General features: G+C 37.6%; 1 protein-coding gene across 8 annotated transcripts in view; it reads left to right on the top strand.

Moving 5' to 3' along the window:
• RALYL (RALY RNA binding protein like) overlaps positions 1-20,520 on the top strand; it is a 722,346-nt gene that overhangs the window by 659,089 nt on the left and 42,737 nt on the right. For all 8 annotated transcript variants that reach the window (XM_055125634.1, XM_055125632.1, XM_055125635.1 and 5 more), the window contains one exon: positions 9,366-9,479. In XM_055125634.1, the coding sequence (XP_054981609.1) occupies positions 9,366-9,479 (114 nt within the window). The remainder of the gene's footprint in view (positions 1-9,365; positions 9,480-20,520) is intronic.

Below are 20,520 nucleotides of genomic sequence, written 5' to 3'. Positions count from 1 at the left end.
TTATAGTTTGCCTTCCTTATTCTCTCATCCTACTATCTCTAGATACTCTCATGACTTGCTTTCTCTTCTTAGTGAGACTTTTACTCAAATATCCCCTAATCCATGAAATATTCCCTACAAACATGACAGATATCATTCCTTAGCCTGGACTATCCATGGTTTCAAGAACTCTTGTTTACTCCAGCTCCTGAAAATAATTGGTCTTCATAAATATCATAAGCAGGTATATCAGACACATGACTAAATCATGAGAACCTTAAATATTCTTATCAGAAAGAGACATTTAAATAAATGTCACTCAAAGAATCACCTAAGAAAAGGGAATTGAGGAAAGTCGACTTTGTTGAAGAAGAGGATCAGGTTTGAGGACAACTTTATTTATTGCATACGCAACATATGAGCTGAATATTTAAGAACTATGTGACAATTACTAGGGGAGGAAATAGGAGTGAAAAGCAAACCAATAAAAACAACAGAAACAAATGTGTGGATATATGAAAAGACAAGGCACGTTCAAGGAAGATAAAACAACATTCCTTGAATCAAAGATAATTTGAAAAATTAGCAGAAGATGAACCAGGGGAAAGTAATTTGGAGCTGCCTCAGAAGTAAAATAATTTTTTCAAAGTCTAAAATTTTTCATTTTTAACTCAAAACTTCCTAATTTTCAGTAATGACATATTTCTGAGCCTCTTGCTGATTCACTTTAAGAAACTTTTATATAAAAATGTGTCTATAACAATGACTAGGTAATTATATGACAATTATATAATAACAAATTGGCTAAAACTATTCAGCACTGGGCCAGAGAAGCAACACAGGATGAACACATATGTTGCATACAGGTGGTTCAGAGTGGATCCCAGTTAACTCACAGTCCACTGTAGAGCACCATAAGAAGTGACTTATCCCTAAGCACCGAGAGGGGAGTAGCCCCTGAGCACTCTGGATGGCCTCCATAAACAAAAAGAAACAACATAACTACTCAACATTCTCTTGTTTTCCTTTTATTTTTTTTCTTTTGTTCTTGTTCGGGGCCACACGGGTTGGTACTCAGGGCTTCTCGCTCTGGGCTAAGGGATTACTTTTGTGGGCTTTGGTGGACCTCAGTGGTGTCAGGGATTGAACCTGGATTGGCTGTGGGCAAGGAAAGCTCCCTATCCACTGCCCTGTCTCTCTGGCCCTTAGGCACTACTGTCATTAAGAAAAACAGTGTTGGGGCTGGAGCAATAGCACAGCGGGTAGGGCGTTTGCCTTGCATGAGGCCAACCCAGGTTCGATTTCCAGCATCCCTGAGAAATGCCAGGAGTAATTTCTGAGTGCAGAGCCAGGAGTAACCTTTGTGAATTGTCAGGTGCGACCCAAAAAAAAAAAAATAGTCTTCATTATCAGCCTCTAATTCTCTCTATAAAAATTACCACACTATTTTCTGTACAATGTATTTTTTGTTAATTGAAGCTAATTTGGAGAGGAATTACAAAAAAAGAACATAACAGGAGTTGCCAAAACCATGTGCATGGTTGTTGTTTTTTTTTCCATAATATTACTGATAAAGAAAAGCGTATTCAGTGCTAATTTTCTTTTTGTGCTTCCTGTTTGTTTACAATGATATCAACATTTAAGTATTGATTACAAAATAACTAACTTGCACCACCAAAGTGACATGTGACCCTATACCATTGTCCCTATATCACAGCTAAAAGGGAAGGAGGGAAGGAGGGAGGGAGGGAGGTAAAAATGAAAGAGGAAGGAAGAAGAGGAAGGAGGGAAAGATTAAAAATTCTATTTCAAAGAAGTTAGTTCAATAGAGCCTAACATGGACAAATCAATTTATATATCTTACTTCAGACAACTGTCCAAGTTGTCTTCTTTTTACAATAATGGGCCTCATTCACCTGACCCTGAACACGATAGGGACGAATGAAGATGTTACTGGCTCCTGCTCGAGCAAATCAATGAGCAGTGGGATGACAGTAATGCAGTGATACAGTGAATTTTTAACCAAGAATCTAAATAAATACTTTATGAATCTGATTTAAGAAACGATAATTTTTTTACCTTCTAATCTATTTCTCTTAAAATCTGTTAACATCATTTTTTAATTAAAGAGAATGACTTCAAAGCCTTGGATCTTATAGTAGCAATTAGGAGCTTCATCAGTCATTAAGAGAGATGGGAAATCTGGAAACAACACAAATGCCCAAGAAGGAATAAATAGGTAAAGAAATCAAAATACATACCAGTGGATTATTACACAGCAATAAGGAAAGATGAAACCATGTAGTTTGAAGGAATTTGAATGGAACTAGAGGGCATTATGCCAAATGACATCATGTAGTGGGAGAACAAATATAAAGCAGTGTCTCTTATTTGTGTACTATAAGGACAGTAGTACTGTAATCCTGCTATTCATTGATTTGCTCAACTGGGCACCAGTAACATCTCCATTGTGAGACTTGTCACTGTTTTTGGCATACACCACTGGTAGCTTGCCAAGCTCTGCCATGCAGGCAGGATACTCTCGGTAGCTTGCCGGGCTCTCTTAGAGGGACAGAGGAATCAAATCCGGGTCAGCCGTGTGCAAGGCACACACCCCACACACTGTGCTATTGATCTAGTCCATAAGGACAGTAAAGGAGTACCAATTGGCAATATTAACAGATACTGGGAATCAACTACAGAACAGTCAGCCAAACTTCTGGGGATGTTGTATGGACTTTGAGACATTATAGTGGAACCCTGACACTCTGATGCTTGGTGTGGAGTTTGAACATCATATGCCTGCAACTCTATTAGCAACAATATTGTAAAAAAAAAGTGGGGGGAGAGAGAGATAGTATAGGGGTCAAGCACTTAAGTTTCATGTGGTCAAATCCTGTCCAATCCCTTGGATAAATAGGTTCCCCCAAGTAACACCAGGAGTGAATGCAGAGCCAGGAATAAGCCCTGAGCACATCCAAGTGTAGTGAAAAAGACTCAGAGAAATTGATAGAGATAGATACAGAGACAGAGAGTGAGAGAGAGGGGGGTATTAAAATATAAAATGTTAAATATGTTCCAAAGCATCCAAAACATGAACCCTAAAGTTATTCAGTGCTTAAGCCTATCTTCATAATCAATGAGTTTGCAATTTAATGCGAAAAGTACTGAGATAAAAAAGTATCAGATAAAAGTACTCAGATAAAGGAAAAATTGATAAGCAGTATTGATTATATTGTAGAAATATAAGCAATGTCAATGAATAAGTGTGAGATTCCACAAAATAGACTTAGATGAGAGATGCACCCTCCATGGGGCAAATCAAAGAAGATTTACTGGAGGCACAAAATTAAACTAAAATAAAGAGCTTTAAAAAGCAGGTAGGATTTTGATAGATGCATTTGGAAGGAAGAGAGCCTTTGCTGGATAAAATATAAAATAATCGAGGAATGATAATTATAAAAATTATCACTGTCATCCTGTTGTTCATAAATTTGCTCGAGCAGGCACCAGTAATGTCTCCATTCGTCCTAGCTCTGAGATTTTAGAAACCTCTCTTTACTCATCCTCCCCAACAGTGCTGCATTGGAGGCTCTTTCAGGGTCAGGGGAATAAGACCCATCATTGTTATTGTTTTTGGCATGTCGAATACGCCACAGGGAGCTTGCTAGGCCCTGCTGTGCGGGCAGAATACTCTTGGTAGATTGCAGGTTCTCCAAGAGGGAGAACTAGACGATAGGAGGCCTATTTGAGGCCGTGCTTCCAGGAGCTTTGTTTTATAGTCTCTGGATCTCGGCCATTGATAAGATTACATGGCTCCGGAGGGAGTTTGTGGGTGTGACTGCCAAGGTACTGGAAAAAGGGGGAACTGGGTGAAGGAGGCCAGTCCTGATCCAAGCAGGTTTAGAGATCTCAGTCCCGGGTCCTGCACACCTCGGTTCTTCTTCCAGTTCCTTCATGCATGAGGCTCGTCCGAGTGTGTGGAGAATGGCCTTGATCATGGCTGTGGCTGGATTCCAGAGGTCTTCAGCTGCCAGGGCTCTGCTCGGGTAGGGGAGGGGAACTCAACCTGCCCCCCTCCAAGGGCCCCCGGTGAAGACAGCCAGATGTGGGGCAGGAGACTCTGTAAACTTTGTTACAGAGATATATAAAAATTATAGTACCATTAATAGTGCTGTATATTGGTTGTGAAGATATTCTGGGGATGGTGCTAAGTGCATTAGCACTTAGTGGTTGTGAACTTAAATCTTAATCTAGATGTAAACTAGATAAGAATATGAACCAGAATTTCTTTTAACTGAGAGCTAAGCTGTTTTACTCAAGTGAATGTATGCGGTGAGAATAAATAGAATATACAAATGAATGTAGTTCCAGAACACATTTTAACAGTTTGGTGAGTGCACACACATACAAGTTTTTGCTATAGAAATATCTCCATTTTCAGTAGAAAAACTTTGTAAATAAATCTACAAAGGTACCATGCAATTGATTGGGCAAACTGAAGTAAAAAGGGGGAAAAAAGGCTTATTAAGAGTACTGCTAAAATATACAGGGAAATTAAAATGTCAATGAAAAAATATAGAAAAAATGAGTGGGATGCCTTGAACCTAAGACTCATTAATTCTGACCTAATTTTTATTTCCTGGAAAACAATCAGTATTCAAAGTTGTAAACATTTTATAATTTCAAGTTTAGTTGTAAAGTATACATCTATTTTAATGAAATAAAACCTTATTGGGGTGTACTATAATATATAGTACAGAGAATAGATGTCATGAGAAGCCAAAAAGTAAAATAAGTATTAAAATAGCAGAAAAGAAGTAGAGAAATAAACACCTCAGATACTGTCTAGGCATATTTCATTAATATCAGGAATTCCATCAAGAAATCAAGCACATGGCATGTAACTATGTCCTACCCATAGCTGTTGAATCTTCCTGGGACAAGTAGAACAGAAAACTATGCCAGGAAAGTGATAATCCTCTTTCCAAGGACAACATTGAAGTGCATCAAGGTAAGGAAGCGATCTGCACCCTTTAGAAGCCTAGCTTTACAAGACCCTGGCGAGCTTCTCTATTAGCTATTTCTACACAGGAGCTTGTACAGGGCTGCAGGCTTCAATATTTCCTGAGAAGGGTACATGAAGAGCAGAACCTACCCAGATTCCATCCATGTTGACTCTATGATTAACAGCATTCAAATTCGACCCAAATTGTAAATGATCTAGCTCTGATTTTTAAAGGCATTTCTATCATGCTTTTCATACCTAAAGGAAATTTTGGGCCCCTGGTCACATCTGAGTTCCTACTTGGTATGTCTAGATTGATTTCCATTTGATTTGTGGTTGCTATAAAATAGGGTACTGGTTTAATTCTTTACAAGTTTTGAGGAGATTAAATATGCTAAATCCTGTCAGCTGCAGTCAGGCTGGGGAATGTTCCACTCTCACTGAGAACTCTTTCTTTTAGTTTCCTAGTTCACAGTCCTAGTTCTCATGCATTTAAAATCTAATCTTATAAGATAAAATATTGTCTATTAAATTTGATAGGTTTAAGTAAAATTACATGACATGCTTCCGTCAAAAGAAATGAAAATCATTCTTCAAAGCAGAATCAATTTGCAATTGTGACAGATGATGCTTTTCAAATTTAGCTGCAATTGAACAATGGTGCTTTGATGTCTTTGAAATAATTGACTCAAGGAGTGATTCTCTATTTAAAAATGTTCTCCTTTCAGTTTGAAACTTCACAATGGGAACACTCCACAGGATCCCTAATTCTGCAGTTTATTTTGCAAACTACTTTGCATCATAAATAAAATCTCCTTCTCCTTTTTTGTAAGTCATGATTTTAAAAAGGAAAATGTTTCTCATTTATAGTGGGAAAAAAATTGTTCTTCCTTTGAGCAACTAATATGTATTGATACATAATTTATCATTTTTATTATATTGTATATCTTAGTTGACAAACAACTATTTCAAGAAGGCATAGATTGCCTTTAGTTTCTTTTTTTTTAATTTTCAAAACTTCCAAAGAATAAAGCAAAACATGAACTATCTGAGGGAATATTCAAGCTGAGATCATTACACCCGGCCTGAAAAGAAAAGTGACAGAGAAGAATCATGGACTGAAATGAGGATCTGTGCTCAGATCTTCAAGTGCAGCTCTACCGGGACCAAAACCCTCTGAAATGAAAGCTCATTAGGCAAGTGGAGCCGTTCTGAAACAATAACTTTAAAATCTGCAATTTCTGGATATTCAGGGCTCATGACTAAGTTTCCGGTGGTTTTTAGAAAAATGAGAAAATAAGAGCCACACACGTTTTCTGTAAGCATTGTCATAGTTCATGTGCAGCATCATGCCTTAAACACGTGATTGGTATAGGGCCAGAAAGAGCTCTCAAGCGGCTGGAGAGCATGCCTTGTAAGAGACAGTCCATTGGTCAACCCCTGGCACGGGCTGCACCCCTCTCACTGGGCATAGCTGGAGAGGCACACCTAAAACCATAACGTGAATATGAGATTGACCCATTCTTAAGCCCTGTCTTTCTGTGTGTTTGTGTCTGCGTTTTGGTGCTACACCTATCAAGGCACTCTCTGCTCTTTATTAGACCTGGAGGAAGTCCTGAGGGGAGGGGGAAGGGCTGCAGTGCCAGGAATTAAAGCCAGGACCCTGTGTACCAAGAGCAGTCTGAGCCATCTTCCTAACGTGCCTGGGTCTTTATAAATAAAAGGAATCATTATACTGATGGAAGGATGGCTCTTTCTGATTGTAATCACTGTCGCTGTCATCCCATTGTTCATCGGTTTGCTCCAGCGAACACCAGTAACGTCTTCATTGTGAGACTTGTTACTGGTCTTGGCATATCGGATATGCCATGGGGAGCTTGTCACTTTCTGCTGTGTGGGTGGGATACTCTCGGAAGCTTGCCGGGCTCTCTGAGAGGGGCGGAGGAATCGAACCCGGGTCAGCCGCATGCAAGGCAAATGCCCTACCCGCTGTGCTATTGCTCCAGCCCCTGATTGTATTATCCTTAGCAAAAAGAAAATTTGTCAATTGTACGATAATCCACATTTCTTTGTTTATATATATATATATATATATATATTTTAAGGAATCACCATGAGATACAGTTACACTTGCAAACTTTCATGATTACGTTTCAGTAATACAATGGTTGAGTACCCATCCCTCCACCAGTGCCCATTCTTCACCACCAATGTTCCCAATATCCCTCCCACCACCCAACCCCATCCCCCATCCTGCCTCTGTGGCAGACACATTCCCTTTTACTCTCTCTCTCCTTTTGGGTGTTATGATTTGCAGTACAGGTAGTAAGTGGCCATCATGTTTGGTCCATAGACTACTTTCAGCATGTATCTTCCATCCCAAGCGAGCCCTCCAAGCATCATTCACTTCGTGGTCACCTCTCGATCCCAGCTGCCTTTTCCCCCAGCATGTGAGGCCGGCTTCCAAGCCGTGGAGCCATCCTCCTGGCCCTTATCTCTGTTATCCTTTGGTGTTAGCCTCCCGTTGTTACTTTATATTCCACAAATGAGTGCAGTTATTTTATGTTTGTCCCTATCTCTCTGACTCAATTCACTTAGCATGATACTCTCCATATTGATCCACTTATATCCACATTTTCTTTTATTTAAAATTGTTTGCACAGAAGTGTATTTCTTCCTGCACTTGTGGGTTCTTGAGTATTGTATGAAGGATTTGTGTACAAAACTCAGGTGCTTAAGAGGTGAAAGTTTATTATATAGTTGAAGGAGAGGAGTCCTGCGCCCTGCCACTGCTCAAGCCTCTCCTCATGCATGATAATTTCACTTGATGCTTGGTCCAGACTCTGCTGTCCCGGGTGGCTGGAGAGATGAGAGTACCACACATAGGCACTTTGGTTGCATTCCTCAGACCCAAGTTCAATCTTAGGCACCCCACATGCATCCCAAAGCCCTGTGAAAAGTGAGCACCTGAGTGCAAAACCAAGAGTAAGCCCTGAGCACTGCTATGTGTGTTGGGGGGGGAGGAAAAATCAGATTGTGACATTCTGGTTCTGTCCTTCACCATCTATCTCTGTTGGTTGGCAATGCCTTCATCTTGTCCCTACCCCATTTTCCTTGTATTTCACTACCCCAATGTTCATTGTATTTGTTTGTTTCGGGTCAGAAATCTGTACCTGGATCCCTGTCACCTGTATCCCCTCACTGGATTTGCTGCTCGTAAGCTGTCACTGGGCCTCTCTAGGACTGTAACTCTGTGGCAACCAGCTTCCTTGGCTGTCCTTAGTCTGCAGTCATGGCTCTGTGTACATGAGTGCAAACATCTGGTGTCCTGCTGTCCATTAGGATATAGGTGAGGGGACAAGGATTGTGTTGTCTCCTATATCCTGCCACAACCACCCTCTCCACCAGTCATTCCAGTATCTATCTTGACTGGATATTTTTTCAGTGGGCAATATTTTAAATGACTATTTAAATTAACTCGTTTCCCTGGTGCTCTTTTCTTCCACTCCCACCATAACAAAATCACAATAAACATAAAACACTGGGGGCAGGAGTGATAGTCCAGTGGGGAGGGCGTTTGCCTTGCACGCAGCCAATCAGGGTTCAATTCCATATGGTTCCCCAAGCGCCGCCTGGAGTAATTCCTGAGTACTGAGTCAGAAGTAACCCCTGAGCATCTCTGGGTATAACCCAAAAAAAATCGAGAGAAAAAAAACTGGAAAGGAAAGGTCTATTTAAAAAAATCAGCAGTTGCTATATTTAATTTCCTTTGCCTTCATCTCCAGAGTTTGCAGAAACCAATGCATAATGGAACAAAAAAAAGTGAGATAACAAAAGTTCAGTAAGTTAGAGACATTTCCCTAGTTTCCAAGATATTACTTTAGAGGATAAATGTTACATGCTACTTTCAATCAATCACCAAGGAACAGGATTAAAAATATCATTGACTGCTGAAATATATATTACAATATATTCTGCAAAGTAGCATCAACATCCTGTCATGAGTTAATCATTTCACAATCTAAATCTGTCTTATAGTGCAGATTTACTTTCCTGCTTCCTCAAAACAGAAGTCAGTCTTGTTTAACTAATTTATAAAATAATTCTCTTTCATAAAAACTTTTCTATCCTTTAATATAACTATTGTGAAAATAGTTAGTATCAAATCTTCATATCACTCAGAATCACTGCTTATAATGCTTCAAGGTTTAAAGAATTATGCAGTATTCCAGGATTACTGAAATGAGAAACAAATCAGACTGAAAAGTTTGTTTAGATTTGACACAACCTTGAGAACACACAAGGTGTCTGAGTTCTGTTCTAAGTGAGTTGTGAATTTGAGTCTGCTGTTTTTTTCTTTCCCTTTTCTCCTTTCTAGTGAAATCAGATGAGTTACAGACAATCAAGAAAGAATTAACCCAGATCAAAACTAAAATTGACTCCTTGCTAGGACGCCTGGAAAAGATTGAGAAGCAGCAGAAGGCAGAGGCAGGTAAGTAAAAAGGATCGCTGATGGCTGACATGTCGGAATTAAAGCAATGAGCACTGTCAATCATGGAGACAGCAGAGGACCTAGGGCCACTGGCTGAGTTTAATAGAATTTAGCACAGAGAAGGTAAGAGGTTTCCAGCCAACAATTTCAAAAAGGATTTTTTTTTGGAGCTCATGAACCAATATGTTGATAACTTATCTTTTGAAAGAAAACTATTTTGATGGTAATAATAGTTGCCCATAAACGTTTTCATCTCAATATTGATAATTGCTCAAGGAAATAAAATCAGTTAATGGAATAACACAGATGGGCTAAAATAATCCTCAGATTTCATTAAGTTAATTGTAGCAGAGCTAACAGATTTCAAAAAAAAATCACAATTTATGAAGCCCAACTCCTGCACGATGCAACCCTAAAAATCTCCAATACCCAGATACAGGGTCAACAGTGTAGCCCCTAGCAACTCATGACCACATCCTGTCACATGACTGTCTGCTTTCTGATTTAACACTCTCTCCTCTTTGTATTATCGGCTCTGTCCCTAGCTGTAGTTGCAGTTCTAATACATTTTTATGTGGTCACGTGTATTTTAAAAATCATAAAATTTTGAGAATTAGGATAAATAGACAATCTAAAGCATAGTTTAAAAATTGCTTTCTGGGGTCAGAGAGACAGAACAATGGGCAAGGCGCTTGCCTTGCACAGAGCTGACCCAAGTTTGATCCCCAGTACCCCATATGGTCCCCCCAACCCTGCTAGGAGTGATCCTTGAGCACAGAACCAGGAGTAAACCCTAAGCGTAACCAGGTGTGGCTCAAAAACAAAAATCAAAACAGAACTAAAAATTGCTTTTCCCAAGACCTTAGATTCCTTAAGTCTCTGGGAAAAAAAAAGAGTAAGTTTCAGAGGCCTGGAAGGTACATAAACTGACAGTTCCAAATAATGCTGCCTTTATAGTGAGATTCAACACCAGACTTCAGTTGCCAAAAGCGTTTCACATTTCACAAAATAGATGATACGGTTTTGAAATCTGTGATCATATCCCACTTCCTAATTTCAGAGTTGAAAAAACAGACTCCAGGGCATCAAGTGATCTTTTAATAGTCACAGAAGTCTGCGAAAGGCATGGGCTTTAAACTTTAGCCTTTCCTAATCTATAGTCTAGTTCCGGTCCCACCCGGGAACTGGTCCTAGAATTTCACTGAAGTGATGCTTCCTTCCTAACTGATGAGAACCAGTGGAGGCTGGTCCCCTGAACTACATCAATTGGAACCTGCTTATCTATTAACTTAGTCACCAGGGTGAAGACCAGAATTTACCTCCTGGTGGAAAAACGTATAGAGCTCAAGGAGAAATTGAAGCTAGGAGTGAGGGGATAAAGCTAGGTGTTTTAGCATAGAGAAAAAAAATAAGTTTATTTTTATTTTATTTTAATAAGCATAGCAAAGAAACATAAACTGGTTTAAACCCTCATATGCCACTTATTTGGCCTCTACTTCCTCATTTATGGAATAATGATATCAATGACACCATTTGACATTGGCAGGTAACGCAAACTTATGGAAGCAAGTGAACATGTTAGTACTTTCATACAGTCATTTGGAAAAAGCAGACACATATGTGCTTTTAAAACATTTATTAAGTTTAATATGAATTAGATATGACAGATATGGATATGACATGAATCACTCTCATTAAAAATTCCTGCTGCATATTTTCTACTGAGAAAAGATACCCTGCCCACACTTCTTTATAGAGAAGTCTATATTTGAGAAAGTTCTTTTAATGCTCTCTATAGCACATATCAAGAGTGGTGGTGGAGGAACTGAAATATCCTGTGATGTTGCCTAAATCAATATTTCCCTTTGAGGAACTTCTGTGAAATTTGCTATTATGTAAAACAACCCTTACGGCAAAGGACTTTGATAACCAATTTGCACTTCAGTTTAGAGGATTATGGAGAACTCATTTAAATATAAATCACCTCAAAAAGAATGTGATCCTTATTCCATCATATTATATCTTTCAGTTTCCTTCAATGAATAATACTTTTCACATATCTTCCTGGAAGAACATCCATCAATGCAGCACTAAAATTCAGAGTTTGCATTTTCTTTCATGAAAGGCTATCACCTTACTTTTGTACATGTTTTACTTTCCCAGTCATAAAGTACTTATACATTAGATTATAAACTTAGTCCTTTGATCCTTGTGTCTTTCTTATTTTAGCATGTTGGGAAGAAAGTTTGATTTAATTTATAATCTCTCCTTGTAAATTTTTCCTGAACTGTATTTACATTTATGGGGAAATGATGATCATTTATTCTCTTTTTCTTATGGAAAAGCTCAGGGTTTTATGGAAAGGTTCACATTACAATATGGAAATTATTTAAGTAAATACTCAGTATCTCCTAATTAAATTTAAATGGTACTTATTTTAATGCTAATTTGATTCTGAGCTAATTATTTGGTAGCTAACATGGACTCTTCATTGCTACTCCTTCATATATCCATTTCCATTTTATTTCCAGTCATCATTTAAGAGTGATTCCGGTATATAAGTAGTTTCATGAAGCAGATCTAGGTCCATGAGCAAAATGTGATGAAAGTCACACAAAATGGAGCTTATCACACTGTAAACTTCCTTCATTTCACATTTTCATTTTTGTTTTATGTCCCTAAGATATCAGGACTAATTATAATGAATTACATTATTTTATATTCTCTCTACTGCAATTGTTTCTTATGTATATTTCTGTGGTATCCAAATTCTTCCTTTTACATTGTAAATTTCCTAAGAACAAAGTGTGTCTTTGCTTCCTTCCTAACTCTCCCAACACCATCAAATATACACTGGGGTTGACCCAGCAAATTCCTTCACTTCTCTAGGTCTCAAGACTGTTACCTACAGTACTAATCATAATCTCAAACAATTATCCCAGCTGTTAAGTTATAATTGTTAGAAATTCAGCATAAGTGTTATTTTCATTGACTAATTCAGATAACACTACTTTGAGATATAGTGAATATGTAGATTATTTAAAATAATAATAAGATGGGCTGGAGCGATAGCACAGAGGTTGGGCTTTCGCCTCTCAGGAGGCCAACCCATGTTCGATTCCTCCGCCCCTCTTGGAGAGCCCGGCAAGCTACCAAGAGTATGGAGCCCAAGCAGCAGAGCCTGGCAAGCTACCCGTGCATATTGGATATGCCAAAAACAGTAACAATAAGTCTCTCAGTAAGGGACATTACTGGTGCCCACTTGAACAAATCTATGAGCAATGGGATGACAGTGACAGTGACAATAATAAGATAATAACTTTGCCTACAATTGAACCTCATTCTTAAATTAATTTTTAAAAGATCCACATTTAAATTTCCATATATGAATTATATAATTTATATATGATTTATATAATAATGTTCAATAACCAGAAAAGATAAAAGAGCCAAGGAGTACTAGAGAATGGGCATGTTTAATGGGTATAATAACTTTATAGGCACCAACATTTCTAAATATTAAATTTCAGGGGCCAGGAAGATGTGCTTTGCATGTGAAAGGCACTGAGTTGGTTTTGGTGTTAGTCTGTTTGGGGGCCAAGTGTGATGCTCAGAGCTGACTACTGCCCCTGCCCTCAGGGATCACTCCTAGTGGGATGATGGGGATCAAGTGAGGGTCAGCTGCATGAGAGGCAAGTTCCCTAGCCACTGTACTATTATTGCTCAGGCCCTGAGTTTGATCCCCGACAGGAAAAGACCCTTGAGTACCTTTGGATTTAGTCCTGGTGGCCTTTGTGTACTGCCAACATGGCAGTGCTGTCACCCACCCAGGACTACATTCCTTATCCAAGCACTGAATCATCAAGGCCAGGCTGAGCATTGCCAGCAGTGGCACTTAGGCCTCCTTCCCTATAAGGAAAGGAGGGGAAACTGAGGGAGAGTAGGAGGGAGAGGGGGAGGGAGGAAAGGAGGAGGAGAGAGAAGGAAGTTTTGGTCTTTGAGCCTCTAGTATTTAAAAGCAATGAGGCATTTTTATGCAACAGACATATAACCAGCCAATTTGATTAGACAATTGTAGCCAAAGTTAGACCTAAGTTTCATAGAGTACTTAAACTGAAGTCCCATAGGATAAATTCATCTCACCCCTATATTTCATAAAAGACATAGAATATTTTAAAATTAATATCCCCGTCGGGCTATTACAAGTAACTATCAAAATACATGACTTGAAAAACTGAAATATTTCGCTGTTGCTACTAGCATTGTGTCATGCTCCTTTTAGCTTGCAAGTATCTCTTCAGTTCACACATTTCCATTACTTCCCATCCCTGTTCATGTCTGTCTCTTCAACTCCTGTAATAGGTTCTCCTGGTGCTGAGTTTTAATCTGTTTTGCTTTCACTAGATTCAATTATCCTTCTGTCTTCTGAAGCCAAGTTTAATGTCTAGTCCGTTGGAAAATAACAGCCAATTAAGAGTTTAAAAATAAATGAAAACATAATAGTTTTACCTTTCCAAAACCTATGAACAACAAGTTAATATAATTGGTATTGAATGTTCAATCAGCTGCGTTTTGGCCATTGCCTCTTTAAAGTCTTCTCTTCTCTCCATATGTGTAGCACTGCACTCTAGCACAGTTGTGCTGTCCCATTGTTCATCGATTCACTCGAGCGGGCACCAGTAACGACTCCAATGTGGGACTTGTTGTTACTGTTCTTGGAATATCAAAAACTCCATAGGTAGCTTGCCAGGCTCTGCCATGCGGGCGGGATACTCTCGGTAGCTAACTGGGCTCTCCGAGAGGGATGGAGGAATCGAACCTGGGTCAGCTGTGTGCAAGGCAAACGCCCTACCCTCTGTGCTATCACTCCAGTTCAAAAAGCAAAACTAAATGAAGAACCATTGACGTTGCTCTTCTCTGACCTTTTGATAGTTTGTCAACTACAAAAATAGAAGTTATCACTCTAGATGTAATCTGACTGTTGCTGCCGAAAGCATAGCTCCTCTTTCCTTTCAGAATACCTCATTGCTCTCATTTATAGTTTGAATTCAATGGGTGGTGCTGCTGATTACAGACATCAATTAAATGTATAGATTAATCTCTGGGAACTTAATTTTAAAAATTAAAATAATTACATGATTTTTTTTCAAAATGAGCCCTTGGCACAGAGAGAATGCTAGGTACTAGATGGTAGATGGAAAAATATATCTAACTTGGTACATCCTATAAATGTATGTCCAGTTTTAACCAGAGAACTCACAAAGGCTCAGAATGGAATACCTTTGGTATCAGGAACAGATTTATTTTATTATTATATTACCATTCCTGGGCTGGAGCCCGGCAAGCTACCGAGAGAATTGCACCCGCACGGCAGAGCCTGGCAAGCTACCCGTGGCATATTGGATATGCCAAAAACAGTAACAATAAGTCTCACAATGAGAGACGTTACTGGTACCCGCTCGAGCCAATTGATGAGCAACGGGATGACAGTGACAGTGACAGTGATTACCATTCCCAACAATTTCTCCCACTGAAGGCTTTGAGAAGTTTCCTATGAAAAAGTTCATACTAATTCATAGAGAAAAAAGACAAGTAAATCCTAGAATCTTTGAAAACAGAGATTAATGGAAACATTTGCAGAATTACTCTAGAAATTCCAGGAATTTTTCTTCCTATCAGTTATACACTGAATGACAGGGCATTAGAAGAAGTTTTAGGTGGCAATACAAGTGGCCAAAAAAAGAAGCATTTAAAGATGCTGCATGAGAACCACTCAAGGAATTAACCATTAGGTTACCTGATAGAGAAAATATTAACTGGCCCTTGGTGTTTACAAAGCAGCCTTCCATTCTTTAATACTCCAGAGCTAACATGGACAATTATCTCCAGAGAGTAGAAAACATTTAACATAAAAAGAAAATAGAAAAAAATTAAAGAAAGATTTGCAGGAAGAGATTGTGCAGGAAGAAAGAAACTCAGAGAGAAAGAAATATTCTAACAGTAAAGTAAAAACACACACAAAACATGAAGAGATAAAGGAGCTTTTATGGGATAGAGGAGTAGTCTAGCACCACATGGATGAGATTTGGGTTCTACCCTGAGCACCAGCAAAAAAATGAAAATTTAGAAATTAATATATAAGAGCAAAAACATATTGAATATTGGCTTGGATGACAGAATTGGTGAAAACTTTGCCATAAAACAAGAACAAGGTTGAGAATGGAAAATGCAAGTGGAAAAACATAAAACTTACTGAATAAATATCTAACTGATGCGTTTTAGAAAACTGAAAATTTGGGTTTTATTTTTTCAATTTAGGAGGAAAATTACCTAATAAAATTAACCCAAATGAAAAGTTCCACCAACTGCAATGCATAAAAACAGACACACATCAATGCATATTGTAGTATTTCAGAACATCGAGCCAAAGAGAAGATCCTACATAAAGAGGGAATAAAAGAGAGAGAACAGTTTTCATAAAAAGGTACAGAAAAGGGAATTTATGAGACGTTCTCAGCAGCCACACTAAAAGCTTGAAAAGCTAGAAGGCAATGAAACAGGCCCTTTTAAAAGTTCTGAGTAAAAATTACTTACTACCTAAATTCTAGCCCCAATATCTAAACTATTTGATATAGTCATATATGAAAGGTATTTCAGATATACAGTTCTCAAAAGTTACCTCCAGTTCATCCTTCTGGAAGGTGCCAAAGGACGTACTTCAAAAAAAAAAGGTAAACTGAAAAATCGGGAAGAAACGTGTTTTCCCTAAGTATTGGATCCAAGAGCAAAAGTGCAGAGAATTCTAGGACCCAATATATAGGAAAGAGGGAGAGACAATTGCTTTTCACACAGTCCGCCCACCTATTTAGGATGCCCATTGTTCCTGAATCAAATCTCTTAGGGGGCCATAGGGTCAATCCCAGGCACCGCAGATGGTCCCCCAAGCCCACCAGCTATGATCCCTGAGCACAGAGCCAGGGTGTTAACTGAGCATTACAATATGTACACCAAAAACAAACCCAAAGAAGAGAATACTGAAGTCAATGACAGAGAAAACAGCAGAATGTGAACCATTCAAGAAATACAGGGGGAGAATGAATCCAGGTCAAAGATGCTCAAAAGTTCTCAGGGAGACTTTTCCTAATGAAACTCATAGTATAACAAATAGGGACATGACTTGGTTGAGGTAAGACATATAAGTCCTTTTGAGATACAAATAAGTTTGGGAAAATGCGGAAAAGTACATGGAAAACTAATTTTCAAGCAGATCCATTAGGTCATTTTTTTAGGTCAAAGAAATAAAATATTGTTCAGAAAAGTAAACCATTCACTCTGTAGTCACAAGCATTTACGTAGTCTTGTATTTGATTATTTGTACCTCTTTGGTTTTGTTTCTTGGGTCACAAGAAGAAGTGTTCAAAGATCACTCCTAAGGGTCTTAGGAGACCATAGGCAATGCTAGGGGTTGAACTGGGTTCAGCCACATTAATCAAGCACATTAACCTCTGTACTATTTCTCTGGTCCCATCAAGAACTTTTATATCTTATTTTAGGGGGATTTTATGTGCTTGATTATTTCAATGATTATAAAAATTCATTGTATCAAAGAGCCTAAATTTAAAGGAGAATAAAAGGCATTTGATTGTTTTAGAAAGTGAATCAAATCTCTTCCAATTGCTTACTGGAGTGTATCTTAATAACTATTTCTCAGATATTATAGATGAAAAATTTCATAAGGTAATTAATAAAAAGGCAAGGAAGTCTATTCAAGAATAATGCATTAATGATCAAGACAATATGGGATAGAAATTGAACTCACCTCTCTTAAAACAAAAGGTGGGAGTGAACTTTTGAAAAAACTGGTGTAAGCTAATGTAAGAATATTGGAGTATGTTAGAGGGAAGGTCCACCCATCTGATAGAAATATTCCTGCTATGTGACTCAATGTTAGGTTCCTGCTCCCTCACAGACACTGAAATACAAAAATCCCCCATGTCTTGATACAACTGGATTGTAAAATGATTGAAAGAGAAGGGAATTTACAATTCCAAATTACTAGAGTAAGCACACCAAGAAAAAAATAAGTGAAGAGTCTCTAGTCAAGAAGTAAACTATCTAAGGATTATTGTTATGAGGGAAATATTGTTCTTGGCAATTATTCAATCATGATCACTGGAATCTTTCAGCCCTCTTTCTCACTTAACTAGATACTGCTATATTCTATCCCTTTACATTTGCATAAATCTTATCAATCAGATTACCCATCTCAACATTATCTTCTGCTTTTTCTGTAGCTAGTGTTGCTGAATCTTACCTTTGGTATCTCTTTTCTCCATCTCTTCTATTTTCCCAAGGCTACATCCCGTACCAAAAAAACTCATAATTTTTCACTTATCATCATGCACTCACCTTATTTTTTAACAACTTTATTGAGGTGACTTAATGAAGCATAACAACTACCTGTCTCAAGAATTTATTTCAGTGAATTTTACCACGTGGTACCACCATCATCATAAATCAATTAGGACACTGCATCCCAAAAAACATAACTATAAAATGACATCTCCACTTCTAGTTCATTTCCCCCCTTGTTCCTCATCCTCGTAGCAAAAATATTTACACTACTGAAATATCTAAGACTTTCCACTTAAAAATCAAACAGAACTATGTTTGATTCTACTTGTACTTATTAGAATTACTAAGACTTTTTACTAATAATTACTAATAAACGTTTATTATTTATTGGAATTACTAACTCTAATTATTATATTTACTATTCTAATTATGTTTGATTCTCCATTCTACTAGAGATCCAGTCCCCAAATTCAATGGCTATGTGAAATTTAGAAATATCTTTATAAAATTAATAAAATGAGAAAATGATATCATTTCCTTTAAAATGATTGTGACATATAAATAAAGAATAAGTCAGTAATTTTTTAAATATTTCTATTGAATTTGTGGTCAACTAACCAATCCATGCATTTAGTAGAATCTCTGAATTAAGTCACATGATACAATTAAATCATATGTTACAATGTAGAAAAATATAATACATTATACTGGCTTGCAGAAAAAATAAAATTTTCAAGAAGTATCTTGGCTCTAATGAATAATGTAATTGTTTGTGTATCAACATTCCTTCTAACCATCTGCTAAGTACAATTCAGCTGCAATTAGCTAGAAATTAAGTCAGCATGTCAAAAATCTTAATTGCTAACTCAACTAATTTTCAGAGTCATATTAATGATAATAGCTATGCAGCAAACTAAATTTAATAAAAATACTTTGAACATAAATCCTAACAATTCTAACTTATTTCCTAAGTCATATATCAAATTTGAAAAATAATTGACTGTACAGATGGCTAGAGTTCACATCAGTGCTCCTCCTACCACTACTTGAAAACTTGACAGTTTCTTTGACTTTTTTGTTTTTTCTAATTTTCATAAAGTTGTTCACAATAATTAATTACATTCAATGTTCCAACACCAATCCCACCACCATTATTTTAAATTTCCCCCCCCCACCACTACAAGCAGATACTAGATCATTTGTTTTGTATTATTTATTATAAATAGTATGAGATGTCATGCATGCTTCTGGAATTCTAAAATTTTAAATAGTTGGGGTCCGGAGACCTCTCTACAGCAAGCTGCTCAGTTCCGAGACTCATTAGTGAGTCTTTGAATCAAGGCCAACTGTTAATGTGCTTATGGGCACCTAGAGGCAGTTTGTGGGCGTAACAGCTAGGACCCGGGAGGGAAGGGAGATGGGGATGGGTGGCCCATTCCCAGCGCCACGAGGCCTGGCATTTTCAGTCACTGTTCTTACACACCTGGGTCTTTTCAGCCGATTGATTCTCTCGTGTCAGGGGCCCAGAGCAAGTCTGTGAAGATGGGCTGTGAGGGTGGTGGTGATTGGGTTCTGGAGGTTTGTGGCTGCCAGGTTTCATTTCGGGCAGGGGGAACGTTTTTTCTCTAGAAAAAATACTCAGTGTACACATGAACAATTTTCTTTTGAAAAATCCTCATAACCCAAATCTTACTTTGACTCTGTGTGAAAATATTTTAAAGAATTTGACAAGAAGATAATTTTTTTACTTTTGAATTTATATATTTTAATACTATGGTGTCAAATTCAGCAAACAGTTAAGACTCAATAATTCTAAAAAAAGCATCATAACATTTATTTTCCTTTCTAAATTCTATAAAAATTGACAACTGTATTCAGCTAATATTTTATTTCCATTGAGACTTTGAGTTAGTCAACAAATATCAAAGATGAATAAATGTTTCTGCCCCAAAGAAGCCTGAATGATAGAAGCAAAAATATACACAGACCAGACATACACACACACAAAAAATATATGGTAAGTAGGAAAAAACTATGCTAACTAATGTTATGAATGATAAATTTAAAATATAACACATAAGTTATAGAAATAAAATTAGATATTTTCTGTTTCAAAAAGATTTTTACTGTATTTTTAAAAGTACTTGTTAAAAAGTTAACCAATAGTTAAATAAACAAGACATGCCTTTATGCATGATTTTATTGTGGATTAATACATTAATGATTATATTCTACATTAAGATGATGCCAAAAATCTATGGGACTACATATAACTAAAGCATAGAATTATTTATTTCCTTTAAACTTCTATGAACTGATTGCCTATGAATCTAGGTTAGAGCTATTTTCTCAATCCAGATAACGTCTTCCAAGCATTTGGATTTCAAGTTTAAAATAGGCAATAGTAGATTCGAAGAAGATAGCATACGAGGGGCACATGCTTTGCAGGTATGAGACCATAGATGAGTTGTAGGTATCTATGGGTCTCTTGGCATCTCAACATGCAACCCAAGTGTGATATTGGTTGACCCCAACATTGCAGGCCTCGACAGTACCCACTAGTTTCAACCAGTCAGCACTATTGGAGTATCATGGGAATGACTCTGTGTCCCCTGTTACTGTGTGGAAGTCACTTCCCCTAAAGTGGATGACAATTGCTTTTAATATAGGTGATCATCAAAAAACA

This window comes from Sorex araneus, chromosome 2 (genome assembly GCF_027595985.1).
Source record: "Sorex araneus isolate mSorAra2 chromosome 2, mSorAra2.pri, whole genome shotgun sequence".
Taxonomy (NCBI): domain Eukaryota; kingdom Metazoa; phylum Chordata; class Mammalia; order Eulipotyphla; family Soricidae; genus Sorex; species Sorex araneus.
Note: the sequence above shows the minus strand (reverse complement) of the source record. Positions and strands in the feature narration are given on the sequence as shown.